The 26,436-nt window shown below is 41.4% G+C and overlaps 1 protein-coding gene across 4 annotated transcripts in view; it reads left to right on the forward strand.

Moving 5' to 3' along the window:
* Positions 1 to 9,769, forward strand: part of RNGTT (RNA guanylyltransferase and 5'-phosphatase) — a 200,984-nt gene extending 191,215 nt beyond the window's left edge. For 2 of the 4 annotated variants that reach the window (XM_089530762.1, XM_089530763.1), the window contains 2 exons: positions 195 to 318; positions 5,573 to 9,769. In XM_089530762.1, the coding sequence (XP_089386888.1) occupies positions 195 to 318; positions 5,573 to 5,748 (300 nt within the window). In that variant the 3' untranslated portion in view covers positions 5,749 to 9,769. Of the gene's footprint in view, positions 1 to 194; positions 319 to 5,572 lie in introns of those variants that run through there. The other 2 variants (XM_089530764.1, XM_089530765.1) reach the window with 2 other exon arrangements.
* Positions 9,770 to 26,436: the final 16,667 nt, after the last annotated feature.

Below are 26,436 nucleotides of genomic sequence, written 5' to 3' on the forward strand. Positions count from 1 at the left end.
ATGAGTCATACTGGGATATGTAGAGTAGAGTGGTAAAGGTTCCCACCAAAGCACTTCTCTCAGCACTGGAAGGTTCTTTATAGGCACAGAAGTACTATAAGTGAGAGTTCACAGATGACCATTCAAAAAACTACAGTTGTAAGTTAGCAACCTCTTCATTTTACACAATTTTTCTGGGTTTTTTTTAAAAACAGGTAACAAAGGACTTGAAACAATATGACAATAAGATTATAGAATGCAAATTCGAGAACAATAGCTGGGTCTTCATGAGACAAAGGATAGACAAAAGCTTTCCCAATGCTTACAGCACTGCTATGGGTGAGTACAACAAATTGTTCTAATATTCACATTTCATAGTTATACTTTGGTCAAGTTGGGTATAGACTCTTTCCATGTCTGTAGCCCAAAATAGTCTTCACATTCAAATGACATCAGCTGCAGTAAACATTGAGTTCAGACCATGAGTTTCATTTGTGAATGTTTTAAAATAAGTCTCTTTGTCTACATTGAACTGATAAAGGGCATTTGCAATGTCAAGTTTTTTTGCCTTTGTTTTGCTTTTTACTGATGTACAGAGGAAAAAAAGGTGGCTTGGCATATAAATGTGCTATATAAGTTGGATTTGGGGAACAAAAATCTCTGATAATTTTAGCTGTATTCAAAATGGTGCAATCATTGTTCACCAAACAGAAAAAGACAAAATTAGTAGGCGACATTGTACTTTCCAGATCCCAAAACAGTATGCAAACAATGGAAAAAATAAAACAAATGAAAGCTATACAAGAAGGTATGTCCTTTATGGATTTTGACACATTCTAATTCTTATTCAAATAATGAAAAGAACATTGTGAGAAATGCAAAAAAGTAACTTTCTTTCACAAGGCAAATAGAAGAATTTAAACATTAATGTAAGTATATATGATATAGGTATATTGAACTATTCCTGTCAGTGCTGAATAAACTACTGGGCTCACAAGGTGGCGGTTATATTCTCTCCTGCATAATGGATTACACCTCTGTCCTCTTGAAATACTATTGAAATAGTTTGTTGTTTTTTTAAAAAAAAACTGGTCGGCTGGTCAAATTAATATGTTGTAGGAAAAACAAAGGGATGCCAGATAGACTAGTTGTTTTGTTGTGGTTAGGCTTGCCAGATTAGCAGCCTCCCACTTCCCAAGGTTTGAGGGCCAAATTCTACAACCAGCCGAATGTTCTGTCAAGGGCCTTTGTGATGCCAGTCAAAGAGGTGGGGCAGATCTGCTTCTGGGGCAGCTAACTGTGGAAATTGCTGAGTGGGGAATTGGGGATACTAGAATCTGATAAAACCCAATTAATTGGATAACAGGGCAACCCAGATCTTGGATGAGCTCTTTTTTTATGGCTAGGCACACAGCAAAGTGAGTCCGGTGGCTGCAGCAGTTGTTACCCTTCCCTCTAACAGTCATATCTGATGCAGTTTTACCTACAGAATACATGACATGGAGTTTTCTGTGCTGCTACAGGAGCTTGTGAAAGGCTCAAGACCTCAGTGAAGTTAAATAAAAATCTGGTTCCTGCGCTGCTGCAGCTAGAGCTTGTACAACAAGAATGATGTTAGCCAAATGCCATGATGATTTCCTCCAAACGCCAAGCTCCAAATGCATGCATCCTTTGCCTTGCTTCCCAGTTTCATGCCTGGCTTTTTGGTGCAGCACTCATACATCTTTGTGCTAAGCCAGGGAGCACCAGCTGAGAATGAGTGGAGACGGCTCACTAGGCTTCAAATTGATTTCATGCACACAAATCAAACCCCCTCTTCCTCCTGCACTGCTTGCCCTGAGATTTGTTTCCTCATGTGGAGTTCTGGAAAAACAGCAACTTCCTGAGACTTTAGCTGATGCCGGGAAACCCTAAGTGTAAGGGAGCTCCATTCTGAATGTCTGTGATTGAAGGATTGCATTCCACGCATGTGTGAGGTTCTGAAGTAGCACACAGAGTGGAGGAATGAGAAGCAAGTTTGATCCCTCTACATCTCATCCATGCAGATACATACTCATGCCCACAAAGTCTCAACTCTTTGAGCCACTTGACACTACTACTGACACACATATACAGCAGCAGAGATATCTTTGGTGGTCAAAAAGAATGGGCGGGATTGAGAGCGAGGGGACAAGATCTAGTCAGCTCAGCTGGGCTTTTTTTTAAAAGCCCTTCACCACACTTCCCATAAACCCACTTTGCCCAGAGATATACCACTCACTAGTTTTGGTGGAGGAAAAGCGTTCTAGAACAGAAACCATATGAAAAGAGTAGAGTCAGAACTCAGAGTGCAGGTTTCAGTTATTAAGCCTGAGATAACAGGGCTTGTAAGTGAAATGCAGCACCAGCCTTTTCATTAATTAATTAAAATTAATAAGGAATATTAGGCCATGGTTTGGTGCTCATGCATTATTATTATCACCACCACCATCATCATTTATTATTTTTTTGAATGGAATCATTTCAATCAAACTATTATAATGGGAATACTTTATTTCTCCCTTCTGTCCAAATTTGAAGAACCTTGATGAGTAACTTTAAATAAATATTTGATGCACTTTAGAGTTTCAAATCTTGAGTTAAGTCTTGGTGGGCCAAGGCAGCTAAATATATTTAAATCAGGTCCATGGTAAAGAAAAAGTTAAGAACAGCTGGTGTAGAGAGAGCTAATACATATTCACATACATACAGACAGGGCAATCACTTTGGGCAGAGCTCAAATGCAATGTGACCCACTGCTGAAAGTCTTTTTCTTGCTCTATTAATTTAACATCTCAGGAGAGAATTTCTGTAGCAGAAAGATGTTTTCGATCTTAAGTCCAAATTTGAAATAATGTATGAGTTTTTTGTGGGTTTTTTGGACTATGTGGCCATGTTCTAGAAGAGTTTATTCCTGACGTTTCACCAGCCTCTGTGGCTGGCATCTTCAGAGAATGCTGGCATGGAAGAGAGTAGTGTGTGTGTGTGTGTGTGTGTTGTGTGACCCTGGGTAGGGAGGAGTGATAATATGGATACCGATTTAATTGAGATTTGGAGATATTTGAGATATGAATCTTATTTCTGCCCTGCCCAAAAATATCTTCTTAAAGATTTATATGGGTCAAGCTTTCAAATCTATTGTATAGATGTGAGATGATTCAGGTGGGAGAGCAATTATTTCTTATACAGATAGATTCTATCTACTCCATTTGAATTAGGTGGTATAGATCTACAATGCTTTCTGTATATACTCATGTACAAGTCTAGACATTTTAGTCAAAAAAATTGACCAAAAAAACCTTTATCCATGAGTCAATGTAAGAATTGTATTTTAACTTCAGTAAAAAAGAAACCATCCTCTGGTGAAAGGCAAGAGTGTCATCTGTCCTGGAAGCACTGAACCCCCTTTACTTTCTCATCCATTCAGCCTTTAGTTTGAACTGGATGCCTGCTGGAATTTTGGCATTGTTTGCTTCATCCTTTAGATCTTTTATTACATGCCTCTAGGTTTTACCCTCGACTTATCCATGGGTCATAACAAAATTACTAATTTTGGCCCCCAAACCTGCCCTCAACTTATCTGTCTGGTCAACTTATAGTTGAGTGTATATGGTACTCATTTTTATGAAGCTGCTTATATTTGTATATATATCACATACAGTACAAACATACTGGATGCTGAATATGGTGAAACACAGAAAATAACTCCTGGATCACTAAGATAATATATTTTATTTCTGTATATACCACTATTGTGAAATGTGTGTTCAGTAGTAAATATTTTGGATCAGCACTTTTTAGTCTGCTTCCAAAATGAAGTATGAGGTGCTGAGAACTTGCTACAAAACTTTCACCTAATATCAGAAATAGTTTGCAGAATCCAGTGGAGAAACAATGATCCTTACACTAGCTTACAGTGCTAATCTAACCACTTTTGGATCTCAAAGAGCTCCACCTCTGCTGGTTTCCAACTGAAGAGAGAAGTTGTAATGGTGATGGCATGTTCCACCTTGCACTTCCCCCTGCCTTGCCCATGGAGAGTACAAGGTGGAAAGATAAAGCAAACATAAGGTCCCCAATTGGGAGGTTTCAGGTTCAGGGAGGGACAGATCATAACCAGCTATGGATCCACTGGAACCAAAGTCACATTCCTCCCCCCCCCCCCCTGAACCTTTTAACCAGTGGGAAAGAAAGAGCAAGCAGCATTGTTCTGCTGTGGTGGAAAGGATCCACTTCCCAGAATTCTGCAAGTCAGCTGTGCTGTGGACAAGGGGATGGATATGGCTCATTGAGTGTCCCTTCCCCACAACTTCATTTTGCTCTTTTATTTTTGTAATCAAAATGTATGTGTTGGGCCAGCAGTAGCTCAGATTAAGAATTTTGATTTTAATCTGTCAGACACATCTATGCAGGAAATGCCATCACAGAACCTAATGGCACCACCCACAATATTACAGGAGCTTTCAGTTGCTCATACTCTAATGTGATTTATGCTATACTACATCAGCAATGCCCTTAAGCACTCTACATTGGGCAAACAGGGCACTCTCCACACCAAAGGTTAAATGGACGTAAATCAAACATTAGGAATGGGGATACACAAAAACTGGTTTCAGAACACTTCAGTCTTCCTAGTCATTCCATCTCAGACATCAGAACAGTGGCCCTTCAACAAAAACAACAACAACAAACTATAAAGGAAGATTGGAAAGAGAAACCGCAGAATTGAAATGTATCCATAAACTCCAGTCTATTAACAGTGGGTTGAACAGACAATGGTTTCCTGACACACTACTCAAATTATAACATTAGCTATCCTCTAAGCTTCATGGGCGGCTGTCTTGGTCTCCTTTCTGGTTCCCACACTACATTCCAATAGTCATTTACATGGCTATCTACTCACCTTGGCTTTAGGCAACATCCTTCCTCCCGCCTGTCCTTCAATGACCATTGTTAAAACTGAACTTGTCATCTCATTTCCATACCCACAAAGCATTGCATTTTCACACACAGCCTGCTTACATAAGTATTTCACTGGACCCTTCATTCCACCTCTTGCATCTGCGGAAATGGACTGAAGTCTACTGATGCCACCAGCTTCTCTCCCCCCCCCCCCCCGTTAGTCTCAAAGGTGCAACAAGATCCCTTTATACACTGATTCTCCAGACTAACATGGCTATATCTCTGCAATCTATCAGACAGTTAATCAAGTGGTTAATTGTCAGGGCAGTATGCTGTGGGAGAAAAGATAGGGCCTTCTCTACTGTGGCACCCCATGTATGGAATATAGTTGCCTTTGGGGCCCAGTTGATGCCAAAGTTGCTATCATTTTGGTACTAAAAACGGTTGTTTACCAAAGCTTTGGGAGGGGTCAATTAGTGTTACACAAACCCTTGCATGTGCACAGTTTTAAACTTCTAACTATTTTGACTGGCTTAAATCTCTTTCTTTAACTTGTTAACTTGTTTATTTTGTGTATAGCCTCTTAAACATCCCTGAACTCTCCAGAGGGAGGGTGAGGGTGGGATAGTAATATTTCAGTAAATAATAAATTATTTCTTTTTGCTGCTTCCAGCTGTGTGCAACAGCATACGATATCCAGTGACAAAGGAAATCCTTTTTGAATTCATTGAAAAGTGTACAACAGGAACAGCAGCAGCAGCAGCAACTCAAGGACAGGCGCGTAAACATCACATGGACCCTGACACAGAACTCATGCCACCACCTCCTCCTAAAAGACCCCGGCCATAACCTTCCGCTAGATACCAAGTGCATAGCATGTTGTTTACAGTTCTTCTAGAGGATGCGTGCAGACTGAAAACTTTTGCAAGAAGTTATTGTAAACATCCTGTAAATACTTATGTGCATTTTTTTTGGAATGCCACATCCTGGACTCCAGTTTGTTTTATATTTTGAACACTGCTTTGTGGAATTTGGAAAGATTTAATCCAAAGGGTTAGATAACAGTGTGGAATCAGTGGAAAGTCACCTTGTTTGATAGGTACCTTTCAAATTTGATGTTTTATATTAGAAATTTCAAACTGTGAAGCCGTGTCAGAAGCCCCCTTTTTACAAGTGATGTTTCAAAGCGCATGTTGTGTCCTTTAATTAACCAATTAAGATTTATTATTTTGTTTCACATAGTATAGATTTTCTGTGTTCCTTAGATTACTGATTGAAAAAGTAGTGAATGTCCATGCAGTGTATTCTTTAAAATAAAGTTTATCAAGGTTCACTACTTTTAAAAAGAAACAACCTTTTGACATTAAACAACTTACGCAAGTGTAAATTTCCCTTTGGATGTACATCGGATTTTTTTTTTTTTTTTTAGTTTGAACAGTTATACAGCTGAATCAGTTTTAATCTTGCAGTTGTAGTGCAAACAATTCTAGATATGAAAAACAAAATTTCATTTTTTTAGAAATAATTGTAAATGTATGGTGTCTAAAATGTACATCAGGTTGATTTACCAGAAGACTAACCATGTTGATGATACTACTTTGTTTCCATGGGGAAAAGGGCAGAAGAAATTATAAATGGTCTGTTAGATGAGAAATAGAGAGAAAAAATAAAATAAAATGTAGCTTCAGTCCCAGAGAGGATGGCCTGTTACCAAAAAAATGAATAATTATTGTAGCATAAGTAGCATTTTGGAGTCCCAAACATTCAGTTCAGTTCAAGTTTTCTGTTTTCACAGCAAGAGCCAGTTAGACAGCTGGCAATAGTAGTCTCCTCCTGTTGATTTTATTTTTGCTACTGGGGGAAAAATGAATCAAGTAGCTTTTCTGGGTTTCATCGCATCATATCCGTGTGTAGTGGTATTGTCACCACAGAAAAACTGATCTTTATTAACACTGAAAAATTATTATATTTAAAATGTGGGAACAGATATGATAATAGACATTTTTACAAGTTGACTGTAAAACAAACTAGTATTTTGATGGTTGATACTTCTAGATATGTTTGAGTTAAAACCATTTAGCTTATAGTTTATTTGCTATGTAATGACAACCAAACAACATTTATATCAGGCAGTATTTAATATTCCTATTTTTAAAGTTTTAATATTTTTCCTGCTTTTATAAATGAAAATGCAGTTGGTGCATTGTTCAATAGCCATTTGGAGTCTGTCTATTAAAATGTTTTCTCTGTCCTTCCAAGCTGTGAAGAGATAAATTACTTTGATTCTTTTTATGCAGTTAAAATTTGACCCCACTCAAATAACGTTTTGTTTTAATTTATTTTTCTTTTAACCTGTAGAATAGAGGGGCTGCCTAGGCAAAGCTGAGAAGCAGTTTGCGCTCAACTTTATAACAATTTTATGAAGACAGCTGTGCCATCACATGGCACTCATGGATAACATGTTGACTTCTAAGTGAATAAAGCTGTTTCACCCCATATTTAGAACCATGTCATGCAGATTATAACATAATTTGATTTGAAACATCTCCAATGCTATATGGATACTTATGGTATTACCAGCCTTCATGGGATTTGCAAGTAAATAAACTGCATTATTTCTACAGTGTAGCTGCACCTTGAGACTAAAGTTGTGAGTAAGAAAATTGCCTTTAGTATGAAAAGTTTCGCTTTAGCAGCTTGTTATTTAAAAGCATGCAATATGGAGCCACTATAATGTAGTCTGATAAATGATGCAGGATGTTTGCATGCAATGGCATTCCAAGAAGATTACCTTCCACTGTAAAATGTGTGTTAAATGTTTTAATAGTTATAAGCTAATAAGAGTTTAATTCTGTCACTCCATATTTTAAATTTAAGCTGCCTGCAGCATCAAGGAGTGCTACAATTGCAGCTGCCAATTAAAAAGACTGGGAGAAGACTTTACTTACCTTGCCCTGCAACAGTCCTTTTTACCTTGGACACACAACAGCCCCAGTTTATACTGAAGAAATGGAAAGTAACTGGGAAACCTACACTTATTGCCCTTTTTTTTTATTTCAAACGTCTATACCACTTTTAGTTTTGAAAAATTTCAAAGTAGTTCACAATTTAAACACCCTACCCAATATACAATTATATACAAATATAGTAGCTAAACAGAATTAAATAATAAAATTCAAGAAAAGCAATTCATTAAATGAACCAGAGGGAATTAATAGCGTTGACAATTAAGAAAATAATGGAATGGCCATAGCTATTACATCAGTCAAAGCTGCTAATAGAGGTTCATCGCCACTGAGACCCCGTGGGAATCTAGTGATGGGGTTGAAGTCAAGAGCACCCCCAAAATACGCTTGACCCTGTAGTAGAGATGAATGCAGTCTCACCCAGGACAGTTAAATTATCCAAATCCAAGGCTTGGAAACCACTTACCCACAGGGCCTCTTTCTAGGATTCAGCCACAGTTGATTAGCCTTCATGCATCCCATCACTGCATGAAAGCACTGGTCCACTAGATTCAGCCACATCTCAGTAATTCTGAATATTTCCATACCTGGCTGCATCATGGCTCAAATGTCCCCGAAATGTCCTTAAAAGGTGGAGAAAGTGCATGTGTCCAGAAGCCAGGCTCACTTCCTCAATTGTCAGGGAAACATCGCTCCCTCCTTACCGCCCTGAATCGTTTCTGGGGAGCAGATTTCCTATGAACACAAAGTTTGCGTTCATAGGAAATCCACTCCCCTTGCGACAATTCAGGGCTTTTACATGCTTTTGGACATCACAGCAAGTCATAGAGCTCATATTCAGCTTGTCTCATTATTTGGAGCTCTGTGGAAAACTAGCAAACCACTAAGTCTGAGAGTGGACTCAGGAGCATTTATGCTGATAGCCTGCAAGAGTGTATGTGTTGAGTCAGCCACACACTGAGAGAGCCTCAGAGATGCAGCAGAGGCCTTGACAGTCCTTCCATGGATGCTGAAATCCCCTGGCACAATTATCCTTGGGGGGGGGGGGTTTCCCAATACCTCACCCAAAGATTGCCTCAGGAGTTAGGTAGCAGTTGAGTAGCAGAGTGGACAGTAAACAAACAGCAATCACACTCTGTATCTTTGGCCCGCACACTAGGTGCAGCCCACCCCATTATAGAGAGGCTTCCTGCTTAGATTTTAACAACAACATCAGCTCCTTCACCCTGATCTTCCTATCTCGCTTGATGCTACATAGAAGACCCATGTGGGAAAAATTGGATAAGGCCAGCCTATCTCACTCCCCAGGTCTGTGTGAAAAGTACCAGGTTCAAAGAGTTCCTTTCCAAAGCACAAAGCAATTATGTAATTACAATAAACATACTAGCTCTTGATGGTTTGGCAATGTGATCTAAGATACTCCCATTCATAAAACAAGTAGGATTAAGTTATGACAAATACTGCCTTTTGAGTAAGTGACCTAGGTTGAACAGATACCTGAAATAATACATTACTGAGAACATTGCTTTAAGTATTCATATTAATATCATAGTATTCACATTTTTGGCCACAGTAGGAGATGGCTTTTTCCCAATCATCAGGAATGTCATTGGCAGTGATGTATTGTGTCTTAAGGTCATCCCAGAATTTCTTAGTATCAAATTGGCAGCAAGGTTTTTTTGTGTGTAAGGATGAGAGAGGTGAAAAACTGGCATCTTGCGTTTAAAATCACACATGAACCTTCTTTTAATTCACATGCTCCCCACTATCGAAAGTCACTGAATGCCTTTCTTTAAAAGCAAACAAGTTCTGCTGGAGGGTCTTTTCAGGAACAAATTCTATGATAGAATTTATTGAAGCATTGTATTCCATCCTTTGATATTTTAAAGACAAAGCTTTTTCTAAAAAATAAATAAATTACAACTGAAATCATTCTGTTCGTTTTCAAGCATGCTGCTTTGTGTGCCTGTACAACACAGGCTAGAAAAATGGAACAGCAAGCAAAAGGGTGAAATAATTCCATGCTCCGCAAGGATAATGGTGGAAATCATAGTGGTTTAAATAGATAAAACGAACCAAGCCAATCTATAGCCACAGACGATATTCCAGGAAGGAATTTGTACTGGCAGTGCTCATTTTCAGAGAAGATTGCAGAAAGGAGACCAAAGAGAACTGAAAGATTCCTGCTGATAAAATTGCCTCCAAGAAGACACAATGAGGAATGAATTAAGTTGCCTGCTTAAGGGAAAATATTAAAAATGGCTCCATTCTTACTAATGACCTGTCATCAGTGTCTTATACAGAGACTGACAAAAGGGCAAGGAAACATTTCAAAGAGCATTTTGCTTAAACTGGCTGCAGGAGATTTTCTTTTTTAAATAGTCATCCTGAGCAATATATGGAGGTGAAGACAGCCCAAATCTATCTTGAGGCACTTTGGGATAAAAGGAAGGGGAGAGAGGAGAGCTGAGTTGAGCCTCTGATTTGGGACCCTTAAATATCAAGAGATTTATCTGAACATTTTAAGGACAGCTTCTAGCCTTCCTGCAATTGGTTTTGCATGTGAGGTTTGCTGGATCCTCAGGAGGACAAGTGCCACAAATGACTGCTGCTGACTTGCATATTTACATCTCCTGCCATGCTGAGATAGTAGCAGCTTTGTTAAAAATGGGTGAATAAAGTAAGAAACAGGATACACTTCCAAAAGGTGCTTCTAAAAATGAATTACCTGCCTCACAATTGAGAACCCATGACACCACACAAAACACCACTTGCAAAGGGAAGTGGGAAAGCAGTGCTTTCCCCAATGGAAAAAAGAGATGGGGAAAAATTCCAACTCTGCACGGCTTTCTTTTTTCTTCTCTTTATTTTTTGCTCACTTGGCTCTGTCATTTTAGCACTGCTTCAGTCCTACATAATATAAAAGGTAAATGACCCATGAACACAAGCCAACCCTTCTTTTAGCCATGTAGCAAAAGAGACTATCGGCTGATTGGAGAACATTCCCGTTCATCTTGGTGACAAAGTCTGAATACTAGAGAGAAAATTTGAAGACTTTGGAAAGAGAAATAGCAGGGACAGTAGAAAGGGGAACTCAAAGGATAAAGGAGACAGAATTTTCTAGGATATGTTGACCTTCTGTGTAGTGTGAGATTGCAGCTTGACTCGACATTTTGCTTTGGATAAACCCCAGCCCTGCCACTCTAACCAAAAAGAAAGAGAAAAAAGGAATGCCGCGAACACATCAGCTCTGACATTTGCCCTACCAAGCTGGGGCTGCTAAAAGGCTTGGAATGCATTCAGTGACAAAGGTATGGTTGCTCCACCAGTGCATTTGTGTTTGCCACCCCACCCACCCTGAAGCTACTCTCAAATATGTACCAGTGTCATCTTTGCATTAGAAAATGCTTGCTGATTCAAATATTACCCTGAATAGGCAAAACTAAAACACAGTTTAACTGCTTTGGTTGGATGCTTCTTTGAGCTTGCTGGTGGCACGGTGGGAGGAAGAAGATGGGCAGATCCTGGCTGGCATCGAACTCCTTTCTGGCTCTGCTACATCCATGTGACTGTCACACATGCAGCCTGTTGAGATGTCTGTGGTGCTGGTGAAGGATAAGACTAGGTCTGCACCTGAGTTGGGACTTCTTCCCTCTCGTTTGGTCTTGGATTCTAAATTGGGCTTGGTCCTGACATTTGCCAGTGGCTCCTTCCCGTAGGGAACCTTCCATAGTTGTTCAGAAACATTCTAAACAACTCATATTGCCCAAAATTTAATCTAATTCAAAAGACTTTGATCAGGGATATATGAAGCTGAGTTGAAAATGTCAACATGCTGAGTGTCATCATTTCTTCACTAAAGAAAAATAATAATAATTTGTTAGTGATTCCAAAATGACAACCTAAGCTATGAAATACAACCTAAGCTATGAAATACAACCTAAGCTATGAAATACAACCTAAGCTATGAAATACAACCTAAGCTATGAAAAGCCATGAAATATGACTTGGATGTCAGAATTGGGGGTGTACCTATCAAATTTGCAGATGACACCCAATTAGGAGGAATAGCTAATACCCCTGAGGACAGGATCAAACTTCAGAATGACCTTAATAGATTAGAAAGCTGGGCCAAAGCTAACAAAATGAATTTCAACACAGAGAAATGCAAGGTACCACACATAGGGCGGAAAAATGAAATGCACAGATATAGGATGGGGGTCACCTGGCTGAATGAAACTACATGTGAAAGGGATCTGGGAGTCCAAGTAGACCACAAATTGAACATGAGTCAACAGTGTGATGCGGCAGCTAAAAAGGCCAATGCAATTTTAGGCTGCATCAATAGAAGTATAGTGTCTAGATCAAGAGAAATAATAGTGCCACTGTATTCTGCTTTGGTCAGGCCCCATCTGGAATATTGTGTCCAGTTCTGGGCACCACAATTCAAAAAGGACATTGAGAAACTAAAGCGTGTCCAAAGGAGGGTGACTAAAATGGTGAAGGGTCTGGAAGCCATGCCCTATGAGGAACGACTTAGGGAGTTGGGGATGTTTAGCCTGGAGAAGAGAAGGTTAAGAGGTGATATGATAGCCCTGTTTAAATATTTGAAGGGATGTCATATTCAGGAGGGAGCAAGCTTGTTTTCTGTAACTCCCAGAGACTAGGACCCGGAGCAATGGATGCAAGCTACAGGAAAAGAGATTCCACCTCAACATTAGGAGGAACTTCCTGACAGTAAGGGCTGTTCGACAGTGGAACAAACTCCCTCGGAGGGTGATAGAGTCTCCTTCCCTGGAGGTCTTTAAACAGAGGCTGGATGGCCATCTGTTGGGTATGCTTTGATTGAGATTTCCTGCATGGCAGAATGGGGTTGGACTGGATGGCCCTTCCAGTCTCTTCCAACTCTATGATTCTATGAAATACATTGCATATGGTTTCATATCTTTACATATCTTATAAGCAGATAGCTACTTTTTAAAAGAACAATTCTGAAATAGGGTATTTGTTGTGAGACTTGGGATTACTCTGACCAAAAATCCACGACAAACTTCAGGTAGATCAGAAAGTTTATTGTAAGAACTTGAGTGGAAGTATTCCTGACACGTCTTTGTTGAAACTGAGGAGTTCCAAATAGAGACAGAACCTTACAATTCCCCAAACCCCTCCCTTTGAGTTGGTTCCCTACGTCTCAGCCTTTGATGTAGAATTTCTCCCTTTGGTCTGAAGGGGGAAAGGAGGTGGGGTTTGGCCATTTGGTTCCTGGCTCTTCTACCAAGTAGAGATCTAAGGCTGTATGCATCCTTGGTTTCAGATTCCCAACAACCCCTCATAAAACTGCCTAACTGCCATGCACTACGTGACCATCCGGCTTAGTCCTCATGGCGGCATCCCCCCTATTCTCAAAGTGACTGACTGACTGTCTGTCTGTCTGTCTGTCTGTCTGTCTGTCTGTCTGTCTGTCTGTTTTTCTATTTATCTATTTATCTCTCTCTCTCTCTCTCTCCCTCCCTCTCCCTATCTATCTATCTATCTATCTATCTATCTATCTATCTATCTATCTATCTATCTATACAAACCTCATGGCAGAATACACCCTGAATGCCTGACTGAAGGTGGATTCTGACATTTGTATCATGGCAGATTCCCCTACTCCCCAGCCTTTCAAGAAAAACACTGAGTTTTGCTTTTTAAATACAGAACTAGAAAGAAAAAGGCAATTATACAATAGAGGGAAGTTAAAATATTCTAGGCTCCAGATTACATATTCTGTAAGAGGAAATGATAAGAGAACATTCTCCAGACGACATTATCATCAGAAAAAGTCAAGATGTATAAAAGTCTCTGGATTCTTATTTATTTCATCTGTTTGTCTTTCTCTGTGAGTAGACAGACCTATGTTATTTTCAATTATATAAGGTTTTATCACACTATCTAAAAGCATGGGGAGTAGAAAAGAAGAATAGGAAGCAAAGGCATGAGCAGAAGAGTTGTGCAGAGAATCACTGAGGACAACAAAACACTGATGCATGACTGTTGAAGAAGAATATGGACATTAGGTGAGATCCCATGGTCAGAAATGTTCAAAGTAAATAAGTTTCTTAAAGGAGAGCTACTAAAGGGACAATCACAAAAAATTCTGACAAGAAGGAAAAGTGGAAGGCATCTAAAGTGAGGATGATGCTGGAGATTTAAAAAGTAGTGTGCATAGGAGATGGAAGGAGGGGCAAACTAACAAGGAATAGTCCAAATGAGCAGCTGCTATTTGTAGGAAGAAAGCCAGGAAGCCTAAAATTCAGAATGCACTCAGGCTTGTGAAGTTAAAAATAATTTTAAAAGGATGTTTTCAGCTAAGTTTGGAATAAGAGGGAGAAAAAGGAAGTGGTAGATCCAGTGCACAGAACAGATGGGGAAATGCTCATGGATGACAGAGGAAAGGTGGAAATCTTCTACGCCTCTGTTGCCTCTGTCTTCTCCTAAAACGAAAGCAGTGTTTGACCCAGTAAAAATAGAAGAAATGATTCAGAAAAGGCACTGCAGCTCAAGATAGGTATAGAAATAGCATAAATACCTAGCTACTTTAAATAAATTTGGCTCTCCAGAGACAGATGAACTGCATCCAAGGTTATTGAAAGAATGTTCAGATGTAATATCAGAGCTTCTACCAACTTGGAAAACTCATGATGGATGAGTAAATGTTCACATCTTCATAAATGAGGAAAAGGAAGATTCAGACAAATACTAGTCAATTTGAGATCAGCACCAGAAAAACTTTGGAACCGATCACTAAAGAATCTGCACGTGAGCAATTATAAAAGAGCATTGTGATTACAAAGGGCCAGCATGGGTTTCCTGAAAACAATGTATGCGAGACTAATCTTTCTTCCTCTTTTTTTAAAAATAGAGTTACACGATTTGTGGATCAAAGGAACGCTATGGGTGTAATGCATCTTGATATCAGCAACACTTACAAGACTAAAAATTCTGTTAAATTATAACTGGATGCTGGAATGAACTAAAAGGGTCCTCACCAATTATTCCTCACCCTTCTGGAGAGAAATGACAAGTGGACTGCCACCAGGGTTCTACCCTGGCTCTGCTGTTGTTCATCATCTTTATAAATTAGTTGGATATTGGAGTAGTAGGGATGGTCATTACATTTGCAAATGACACTCAACTAGGAGTGGTCACTAATCAGTAGTCAAATCAATTGCGGCTGTAAAATGTCTTGTGTGACAAGATATTCATGTGTGACAAGGCAATCATTTCTGAAACCGGAATTCATGGGAATGAGAACCTTCAAAACAGTTAAATTAGCAGATATCTAAAAAGTACAAATATATAATTTGGTATTCTTCATTCAAGATTGTGTTGGATTAAGTATGTACTTGAAGAGGGATGTGACCTTGTACTTAAAACTGTAGTACGATTGCATTTCATGGCAAAGGAAGCATATCCAAATTTTGTAATCATCAGAGTTGAGTCTTGAACACTGATTTAGTGGGGCTAACAATAGGATTCCAGCCAATGTCTTGATTTTCTGCCACATTTGCCTTTCTTCCTCTCCCAAGTGATTAAACTTACTATGGAAAGTTTAAATGCCTGGACATTAGTTTGGCTTGGTAGTTACACAGTAATAAGTACTATAGATTTTTTGCATATTTTCCTGCCTATTTTGCCTTCTACTGTAGTTGAATGGGAAGTGATGTTTACTTCTGTAGTGTTCATGTTGATAGATCTGCTACTCATTTATGAGATAGACGGGTGATATGGCTGAACATAGTGTTTTTACCCAAAAAGGTGAGAGGGGGCTTGGGCGTCCTCACCAGCAATGTCAGTGTCTCCTTTGAATGTTGGGCAATTAATTAGCTCAAAAGAAGGCATGCAAGAGGTGGGTAACTTACTAGGATCTTTTACACCTATGTATAGCAGCACTCACTGCAAAGAAAGACTCCAGCTTGAAGTAAATAAGATATTTTTATTTAGAAAATGTGCAAAGGGGCACACAAATATACAAGGACTGATTCAGTCTCAAGGTAAACACCAGGAAAATTGAAAAGTTGGATAGCAGAAAATTAAGTGTTAAGAAGAGGTACATTTACCAAATTAGGAGAGACAGCTCTGTTAGACACTTGGTTAGTATCCGAGGGTATACTTTGAAGAGTGAACAAAAATGGCTGGAGTTGGGTGTGTGTGTGTGTATTCATACCCCAAACCCTGCCCTCAGGGTCTGTGCTGTGTACACAAAAGATGTAGCAAAAGCTTTGATGATCTTTCCAAGGAACGGACAAACTGGTCCAGAAAACCTAATGATTTTTAACACTAAGGTGTTAATGCACTGATGTGATCTGAAACAATCCTTTGATGATCATACAGGCAAGGGAAATGTAAAGATGTCAAGCTGGGAGAACAGGGTATGGTCTCTGTCTGTTTTGACAAATGTCTTCCTTTTCTGTGGAAAATGCACAATAAATAGGTAGGAGGAATGTTTCATGTTTAGCATGGGCCATGGTGCTTGGTTTTGTTCTTATCTAGGCCAGACATGCCCTTGGTCAAGTAATCCTAACACTGGTGCCTTCCTTAGGTCACCGTGGTCTCCCAAATTCATATCATGTCATCATGACTTCCAGTCTTGCTCCACTCTAGATATTATGAAAACACCACATCCAGCTGGAGGGGTGATAGGGCATACTAACAGTGATTTCATTGTTGAACTAGGATTCTGGGAGATCAGGGTTCATATCCAAGTCATAGTCTCTCACCTTTAGAGGAAGGCAATGGCAAACCTCTGAATAAATCCTGCCAAGGAAACTATAAGAGGACCATCATAAACGGACTTGAAACACTTTATGGTGAACAAATGTTTGGCCCACACTTGTCTGTCATGATTGTGGGTGCTACCTCCCACCTCCCCTTCCCCAAAGGCAAGAAAAATTACCATGGGGTAGATGAGGATACCACATCTTCCCACACATGAGTAGAGATTGTTTTTCTTGGTCTATGACTACATTCCAGAATCCTCAGTGGTAAAAAGACACTCTGTACATGTATGGGAGCACCAGCACTCTCACCTTCCCCAAGACAACTATTTTGTCTATGGGGAAACAGTAGAAGGAGGAGGCAGTAGGTGCACACAGGAGGAGGAAGATGAACCAGCAGTAGATGGCCAAGTACTTAGCTTAACTGTGTTACCTTTTTCAGACAACATGCTGGCAGGAGGATTCTGGAAGTTGTTATCCAAAAATAATGTTTCCAAATTGTGTTCATGGGAACTCCAAACACTCCAGAATTCTCATGGTGGGTTTTTTTTTGTTGGGGGGGGGGAGCAGGATGGGAAGTAGATCATCCATCCATTTCCTATATTAACTCACAGAGTTAATGACCCCTCCACCTGAATTTTCTACACATTTGCTTTCCTTTGTCTACAACTGTTCCTGATCCATCATTATGGACATCCTGCATAGCATTCATTAAAAGAATTTGTCACTGTGCTGAAACACAACTGACTGCAAGACAGCAGGATGTATCTGTCACTGGAATAGATCAAATGAGGTCCCCACTGAATCGAGGGTGGAGTGTGGTGTGGTGCGGAGGATTATGCTTCCCTATACATGTGAATGTGGTTACATGCTGTCTACTCATTGGACAGAATGGAAAATGTCTTCTGTACTTACAGCTAGTTCTCATGTGCCCTAGTCATCAGTGAAAGCTGTACCCAGGCAAACTGAATCACTGGTTAGGATGACACAAGCCTGATCTATCTCTCACCAAACAGTGGCATAACAGTTTTGGAGCACTGTGCCAACTAATCACAACCAAATCAAGAAGTCTTTCTGGCTTAGTCCTGTCATGTGATTGATGGCTTATTGTAGCTTTCAGTTAAATTTTAACATGGGTGAGTTGTCTCACATCATTCAGGACTGTAGTAATGTTAATGTCTTGCTTAGCATACATTTCAAATGATTGCACAGTAAAAAGTTGCCATCTTCACAGCAAGGGACAGCTTTCTGTGTCTTTAATTGCCCATGCACAATTCTTCACGCTCCATTTTATAGATGACTATGTCTGCTGCTCTGAAATATAGGTGCTTAATCAATTATGTATAATAAACTGGCACAAAATGAATTAATCACCAAGAACTTCTGTGTCATTTTGAAATTCTGTAACTGCTCAAACCATTTGTTGGGTTTGAAGTTAGTAAATTTCCCAGATTTTCCATTTGCCTAAACAAATATATTAAACTAGTGGATCTCAAACTGTGAGGCACAACCCTTAAAGGGGGGCACAATAATTGCTCAAGAAGGGATGTAAGAAAGTGCCTGGCCCTGTCATGGTGGCTGCTGCAGAAATCTCCTTCAGTGTCATCCTCCTTCTCTTAAAGATGACATGAAAGGAGATTTGTGTGGCAGCCATGGCAGGGCTGAGTTGGTGGTGGATTAATCCTCACCATTCTTCTCCTCTTTTTCTTCTTTTTCACTCACAGTCTTGGCCCATACCTCTCTTTTCTGCCTTGTTACCATCATGTTCTCAAGCTGCTGCCACTGCATCTACACCACCTCTATTGCTAGTCTACAAGCCTTCTCCTTGCACAACACTGTTGCAGAAATCTCCTTCAGTGTCATCATCCTAGGAGGCAGAGGGGAGGAAGACTTGTAGACCAGTGGTGGAGGTGATGAAGGTGTGGCAGCAGATGCTTGGGAGCAAGGAAGAGGCATCATCGTATCAAGGCAGGAAAATGAGGTACAGTCATCTCCTCTCTGCATCTCTTTTCTGCATTGTTTGTTCCTGTTCAGTCAGTATAGAAGTGTTATTATAAAACAATCAGTATTTGCTTTGAAAATGAGGCAAAAATCCATGATAAGATGTGTCAAACTGATAAGATGTGTCAAGTCTACTGACCATTACCCCTTCCTTTTGGTCCATGTCAGAACCATTGATACTGCAAGGCATAGCCTTCAGAATATCAGAAGTGATAATGAGGCTTTGGGTAGAAAGATGAAAGAGTTGGATGCACAGGTTGTCATCTTATCTTTTCTCCCAGTTGAAGTGCATGGTCCAGGAAGGGAGAGGAAAATAGCAGATGTGAATAACTGGCTCCGCAGATGGTGCTGCCAAGAACAATTTGGATTCTTGGATCATGGGCTGCGGTTCCATGAGGAGGGACTTTTGGCAAGGGATGGGTTGCATTTCATGCCAGTTAGCAGAAACATTTTTGCCAATAGTCTCAAAAATTTGAACAGGGGGGCTTTAAACTGAGTTGTGCGGGGAAGGGAGACAGTATTTTGGAAGGTAAATAGGCTGAAGAAAATAACCAAACTGTCATAGCAGAAACAAGGCAAACAGTGGAATGACAGTGGGAGGCAATTTTTTTTGCACAGGCAGCAAGTAGGGAGGATACGTGGTCTTAGATGTCTCCATACTAATGCACAGAGCATGGGATATAAACAAGATGAACTTGAACTCCTAGCACGACAAAGCCAATATGATGCAATAGGCATCACTGAAACCTGGTGGGATGAATCTCATGATTGGGATGTAGAAATAGAAGGGTATAACCTTATTAAGAGAAATAGACCAAACAGGAAAGGAGGAGAAATAGCATTATATGTCAGAGACATTTACACCAGTGAAGACATCCAGGACTTAAATCCTAGAAGGCAGGAGGAGAGCATGCATTTGGATAAAAATTAAAGGGGAGGGAATCAACAGGAATGCTATTGTGGGAGTCTACTATAGATCCTCAAGTCAGATGGAGGAATGGATGATGTCTTTCTAGAACAGATGACCACACACTCTGAAAAGAGAGATGTAGTAGTGATGGGTGACTTCAACTATCCTGATATTTGCTGGAAGTCAAACTCAGTGAAATCCTCAAGGTCTAGCAAATTCCTCACTTGCCTGGAAGATTATTTCATTGTCCAAAAGGTGGAAGGGGCAACAAGAGGATCTGCTATTTTAGATCTGATCCTAACCAACAGGGATGACTTGGTTAATGCGGTGCAAGTGGTGGGATCATTAGGATGAAGTGACCATGTTCTCCTGGAATTTGTTATACAGTGGAAAGGAGAAGCCAGGCATAGTCAGACACACATTCTAGTCTTTAGGAGAGCGGATTTCAGTAAACTTAGAGAAGTACTGGGGGTGATCTCATGGTCAGAAATACTAAAAGAGAAGGGAGTTCAGTATGGATGGGCATTTCTTAAAAGGGAGATACTGAAGGCACAATTTAAAACAGTTCCAATGAGGAGAAAAAATGGGAGGTGTCTCAAGAAACCAGGATGGATGACTAAAGAACTTTCAACTGAGCTAAGTTTTAAACGGAACATGTATAAGAAATTGGGGGGGGGGGGAGGAAATCACCAAAGAGAAATTCAAACAAATAGCTAGCATGTGTAGGGGTAAAGCGCAAAATGAACTCAGGCTTGCTAGAGAGGTTAAGAACAATAAAAGTTTTTTGGGGGTTATGTCCATAGCAAAAGGAAGAAGAATAAAATGGTAGGGCCAATGTGTAGAGAAGATGGCAAAATGCTAACAGGGGACAGAAAAAAGGCAGAACTACTCAACACTTTCTTTGCTTCAGTCTTCTCACAAAAGGAAAAGGGTCCTCAACCTGAGGAAAATGGAGCAGAGGACAGAATAGGGGAATTTCAGCACAAAATAAGTAAAGAGATAATACAGGAATACCTTGTTAAGCTAAATGAACTACATCCAAGGGTATTTTAAAAACTGGCAAATGTAATATTGGAGCCATCAGCAATAATCTTTGAGAACTCCTGGGGAACAAGAGAAGTACCAGCAGACTGGAGGAGGGCAAATCTTCAAAAGGATCCCAACAATTATCATCCAGTTAGTCTAACATCAATGCCAGGAAAGATTCTAGAGCAAATGATCAAACAGAGAGTCTGTGAACATCTAAAAGGTAATGCCATAGTCACAAAAAGTCAACATGGGCTTCAGAGAAGCAAGTCATGCCAGACAAATCTGATCTCTTTTTTTTTTTTTATAAAATTACTAGCTTGTTAGATGAAGGGAATGCTGTGCATATAGTATATCTTGATTTCAGTAAGGCCTTTGACAGGGTTTCCCATGACATTCTTGAAAACAAGCTTGTAAAATGTGGACTAGACAACATAACTGTTACATGGATCTGTAACTGGTTGACCATGCGAACCCAAAGAGTGCTCAATAATGGCTCCTTTCCAAGCAGAGAGGGTCCTGTCCTCCTGTAATCTGGGTTTAGCTCCTATTTGCTCCTGTAGGCAGGGACAATAAACAAAAGACCGGCCCCTATATAGGGAGGAGCTAGCCCCCCCCCTGAGCCTCAGTCTTGTTCCTGCCTAAGCTCCTAGTAGGATGTGCCTCTTCGAGCCAGCGAAGTTTTTCCTTTCTCCGAAAACAATTTGAGAGTTTTCTTGGCCTCCCCTACTTCTCCTCTCTCCTGCCTTTCCTCCCTTCCTTGGTGGTGGCTATGGCAGAGGACCCTGAGAGCACGGGTGAAGGGCCATACTTAACCCAGGCTTCCCTAGCTCAGGGTCTGCCAGCTCAACAGAGGGAGCTGGCTTCAGAGGGAGACCCATTGGGAGGTGTCTGCTGTTGCTTTGCAGCTTCTTCACTACAGCCACTCCAATCCTTTTCTTCTCTTTGTTTCTCTTGCTGCCTTGGAAGCATGAAGAAAGACTTAATATGGCAAGGGCTCCCAGGATTGGAGAAAGGTCTTGGCTTTGCCAATGACTCTCCCACTCCTCCAAAGCTGCCCCCTTTCATGGTGGGAGCACAGGAGATTTCTGCAAACAGCATTGCAGCACATGGGAGCTGTGGGAAGAGATGGTGAGGGGTATCCTCTCCGTGTTTCTGTTTCTCCACATCACCTCTGCCCAGCCTGTTTAAGGCCAGGGATCAGTGAGGAAACTGGCCAGAAGTCATGGAAACTTCCCTGCTCAGCCCATTTGGGGCCAGAGTTCAGAGGACAGGCCAGCCAAAAGCCATGGCAAAGGATTTCTCTGCATCACCTCTGCCCAGCCTGAAATGGCCAAGGTCAGAGAGGCAAGCCAGCCAGAAGTCACAGGAGAATGGTGAGTACCAGGGGCCCTCTCTCTCTAGCCACCAAAGAACCTTTGCCAGATCTAATGCCCTCGCTCAGGGCAGGCATTGCCATGAGGCCTCTGCCATGGCCATTGCAGGCACTATGCCTAGCATAAGGTTTGGGACTCTGCCAGGAGGGCAGATGGGGGCATTAACCCTTGGTCTCCCCCTTCCTTCCCATCTCTGGCCCCAATGGCACCCAGGACCCTAACAGGTGTGGGGGATCTTTTTGCAGACTGGGAAACACATGGTGGTGTTGCCAGGGCTCCTGCACATTCCTTTTGAATTCTTATAATGAGATGGTGTGTAAGGAGGCGAAGGATTCCTCCTCTGTGTTGCACAGACACATGGCTGTAAAGGAAGCTGGACTTGGCCCAGCAGGAGCTGAAGCTTCCAACTCTAAAATGGTCTTTTTTGGCTGCCACAGAGCATCCCACAAAAAAGCACAAAATGGCTTCATGTCCACCCCAGAGAGAGCATGGCCTCTGCCACCCACTTCTAAACAGAGGCTGGAGGGCCATCTATCGGGAATGCTTTGATTGAGAGTTCCTGCATGGCAGAATGGGGTTGGACTGGATGGCCCTTGGGATCTCTTCCAACCCAAGGATTCTTTGAGAGGCCACATGGATACAAATCCTCCTGTGTTCCCTCCCCAAAAATTGCAACAACAAAAAGGGGTAAACCATTTGTGGATATCATGGGTGGAGAGTTCCCTTCACCCCCAATTGTGTTTGGCTGCCCCAAACCATGGCACTCTTGAGAGAAAAGCTTGAGCGCTTGGCCTCTCCTTTCCATCAGAGATTATCCTTTCTCAGGACACAGACTTACCTCAGGTAAATGTAGAGCCATGTCCCACAGCAGCCCCTCTGCCCTTCCCAGCTACCTATGCAAGTGGGAGGGAGTTGAGGACCAAGCTAGCTTCTATCATGCAGCCAGGTTACTATAAAGCCTGCCTGAAATTAAAAGGGCTAAGCTGTAAACCCCAGCTTGAAGTTCGGGCTGTTTTAAACATAAATAAAACAAAATGCCCTGTGAATATCAGGGCTACACTACAGGCCATATGCAGCTATCTACCCATGATTAGCAATGGTCTTCAGTCACTGCTAACCCAGGAGCAGTTTCCTCAGTGCTTGGAATAAGCCACTGCCCAGGCAGCCTCCCTTGATGGGGCAAATAAATGAGGGGAGAGCCCCCACATCAACAGGTCTGGGGGCTCAGATTTACAAGAGATATTGGTTAACCTTTCTGGTGTTCATTTTATTACTGTTAGCACATGAGGTTTGAGCTGTGCTGTTTCTTCAACCCCCCTCTCCTTTTTCCAGGCCAGAGAAGATGCCTAGAAACTAATTCTTCAAGGGAGGGGCTAGCCATAAAAGCCACATGATGACTTTTCTTGCCTCCTCATGGGCCTCCATCACTGTCTCCATTAGGTCCAGAGCCTTTTTGCCTTAGGTAGAACAGCCAAAGACATAGGATGAGCACATGGTTCTACCTCCTTTGTGCAAACTGTTATCAGCCATAGCACTTCTCATTAAGAGCATAAGCTTTAACAATACAGATTCATTTAAATGCTAATAAACAGGGTGACTCAAGCAAGGAGAAGGTCTCTGGTCACTCAGCAGACCTCTAATGCTTACATGCATTGAGGATCTTTGGGAAAAACATCTCATATGAGGTGATAGATATATTGGATTAAGGTGACCAACCAAACTCCATTTTAGTGGCAAAAGGATTATGTTCCTGTTATAAAACACAGTGAACCTCAGTCAGCTAGCCTCAAAAGATGTGGCTCCCCTTGCCTTCCCTTCTTTCTTGGAGAGATGTCTGTTAAAGGGAAGAAACTAAAACAACAACAACAACACAGTTTCTTCCATGAGATGGTTCTCACTAATACAGGGGGTTAAGAAAAATTCTTATCAAAAACAGACAGACTCCTCTCCATGGGGGGAGAAACTCCCCTTCCTCCATGAGTGTTTTAAAACAATATAATCAGGTTTCTCTACTAAGGGGTTGCTTCAAATCCCATTCAGACATCCTACAGAGCCCTGAGGGGTCTGCCACAAAAATCACAATTACCTCTTACCTTGTCTAGATTGCTAAATTTTAAGTAAGAATGCCTGCTGATGGGCTTGCCATTCAACTGCTGCCTGGCTTGGAAAGCCTATTGTAACAGGATCTATCATGCATATGATGAATTGGGCTCAAGGCCATGAAGGTTCATGCTGCTAATCTCTTTCTTTAGTGGTCTCAGGGTGCTACAAGATTCCTTTGCATATTGTTGGGCATGCTTTGATTGTGATTTCCTGCATGGCAGGGGGTTGGACTTGATGGCCCTTGTGGTCTCATCCAACTCCATGATTCTATGATTTTATGGTTATAAGGTTAGCTGCTGTGTGGGTGAGTGTCTTATCCCTGATTGGGTTTTCATGGCATGGTCTGGTCCAAACAACACCATTGTTTACTACCTTTTGGGGCGGGAAAAACGGATTTCCTAGTGCCTATGCCTTGTTTTCTGCTAGCAAAAATGCTCAGATTTAATATACCATACAGCTCCATATAGAGACTTACACCAGCCACAGCTTGTAAATATAAATATATATATATATATATATATATATTCAAAAAAAAACAAACAAAACAAAAATACAACACAGCAAACTATGATTTTACTATTTTATATAGGAGACTCCATTTTACTATGTGATTATATTTTATGTGCCTTGAGCTTCCATGGATTTGGTATCCATGCAAAGTCCTAAATCCAACTCCAGTACATATCGAGGGCCCACTATACTATTTTAAATTTAGGTTTGTGTTCCTTTGACAGATCCTTTTTGTGGAGAAGATTCTCTCCTCGAAATTAGATACCAGAGGGTATCTTGCCAAGCCCCCTGTTCCCATTTCATGACTCCTTAATCAGCAGTTCATTTAGCCGGGAGACCCCTCAGCCTTCATACAGGTTGATGATAGTCTGCTACATGGAGTTGGGGTGATTTTTGAAGTCTCTAGACAAGTTCATCCTCAAAAGAAATCAGACTTAATTCTGACCACATGCCCTGTTAACACAGAGTGCATCTATGCTTCTGCATAGACTCACCAATGTCTGCGAGATAAAGGTTAATCCAGTGTCTTCTTTGCCTAACCATGGGATTAGTCTTATTTTACACAGGTTCACAGATGTTCCAGTAAAGAACTGCACATTGTTTTGAAATTTTAATTGGAGGTCAGACATTAACATTCCTCTTTCAGAGTGGTAAGTCTTAATTACTACAAATTAAATCACCTTAATATCACCTTCATTGCTATAACCAGTTGACAAGGTGATCAGTGATAGGCTGGAAGCTGTCATAGGTCCAGATTAGATCAGGTTCTATTATGATTGATCACATAATCCACTGCTTAGGCAAGTTCTCATCAACTGCTTCAGGTTTTCAGTGGCTGACCTGCTATAGTCCATCCAAGATGACGTTAAGAAGGGACTTGACCCAACATGGTTATAAGGCAGGTGTCTGCCATCACATCGTTTCTGCTCCATACGAGAGCAGCTAGAATGGCAGCCATCCTCACATTAAGAGGCTGTTGAGGAGAGTTTTCCAGCAGGGCCTGCCCACCAGACATCGTTTTCCATCTTGGGATATGAACACGGTCTTAAACGTGCTGACGGTTGGGCCGATCAAGTCCTTTCAGGAGGCCTCCCTCAAACACCTCTCCCTCAAGGTCATCTTCCTCACGGCCATTACCTCCGCCAGATGGGTGTCAGAGCTGGGGCCCTGTCGGTACGTAAAGACTTGTGTATTTTTAGGCCACTCGGTGTGCCTTCGTCCAGATCCTACCTTCGTGCCTAGGGTCAACTCAGCCTTTCAGGTGTCATAGGACATTCTCCTGCCTTCATTCTGCCCTGATCCTAAGAAGGACTTGGAAAAGACCTGGCACACATTGGATGTGTGCAGAGCCTTCAAAATCTACATCAAGAGGACTTCAACCTTAAGGTCATCTGAGATGTTCTTTTCCTTTCGCCTGGGCTCTTTGGGGTGCAAGGTACCAGTCTCGACTCTGAGTAGGTGAATCAGGTCTTGTATTCAAAAGAGCTACTGAACTCTTGATCTCACTCCACCCGAGGGGGTGATGGTGCACTCAACCAGGAGTGCATCTACCTCTGCTGCCTTAACCACTAGTGCCTCCCTGTCAGATATTTGCAGGGTGGCCACATGGAAGTCGCCTTCGACCTTCATAAGACATTACAAACTGGACGTGTCTCAGTCCGCAGAGGCGTCATTTGAAAGGAGGTCCCTCCAACAGATTGTGTCGGGGAGCAGCACCTCCCTCGCAGTTCGAGAGGGCTTTTGTAAATCCCAGATTACAGGAGGACAGGACCCTCTCTGCTGGGAAAAGGAACGTTGGGTACTTACCGTGACACGTTCATTTCCTGCAGAGAAGGGTCCTGGCATCCTGCCCACCCGGGTGCTGCCTGCGGCCTCCGACCCTGCCT

The sequence above is a fragment of the Sceloporus occidentalis genome, unplaced genomic scaffold, assembly GCF_023333645.1.
Source record: "Sceloporus occidentalis isolate IW3139 unplaced genomic scaffold, rSceOcc1.0.p SCAF_6, whole genome shotgun sequence".
NCBI lineage: Eukaryota > Metazoa > Chordata > Lepidosauria > Squamata > Phrynosomatidae > Sceloporus > Sceloporus occidentalis.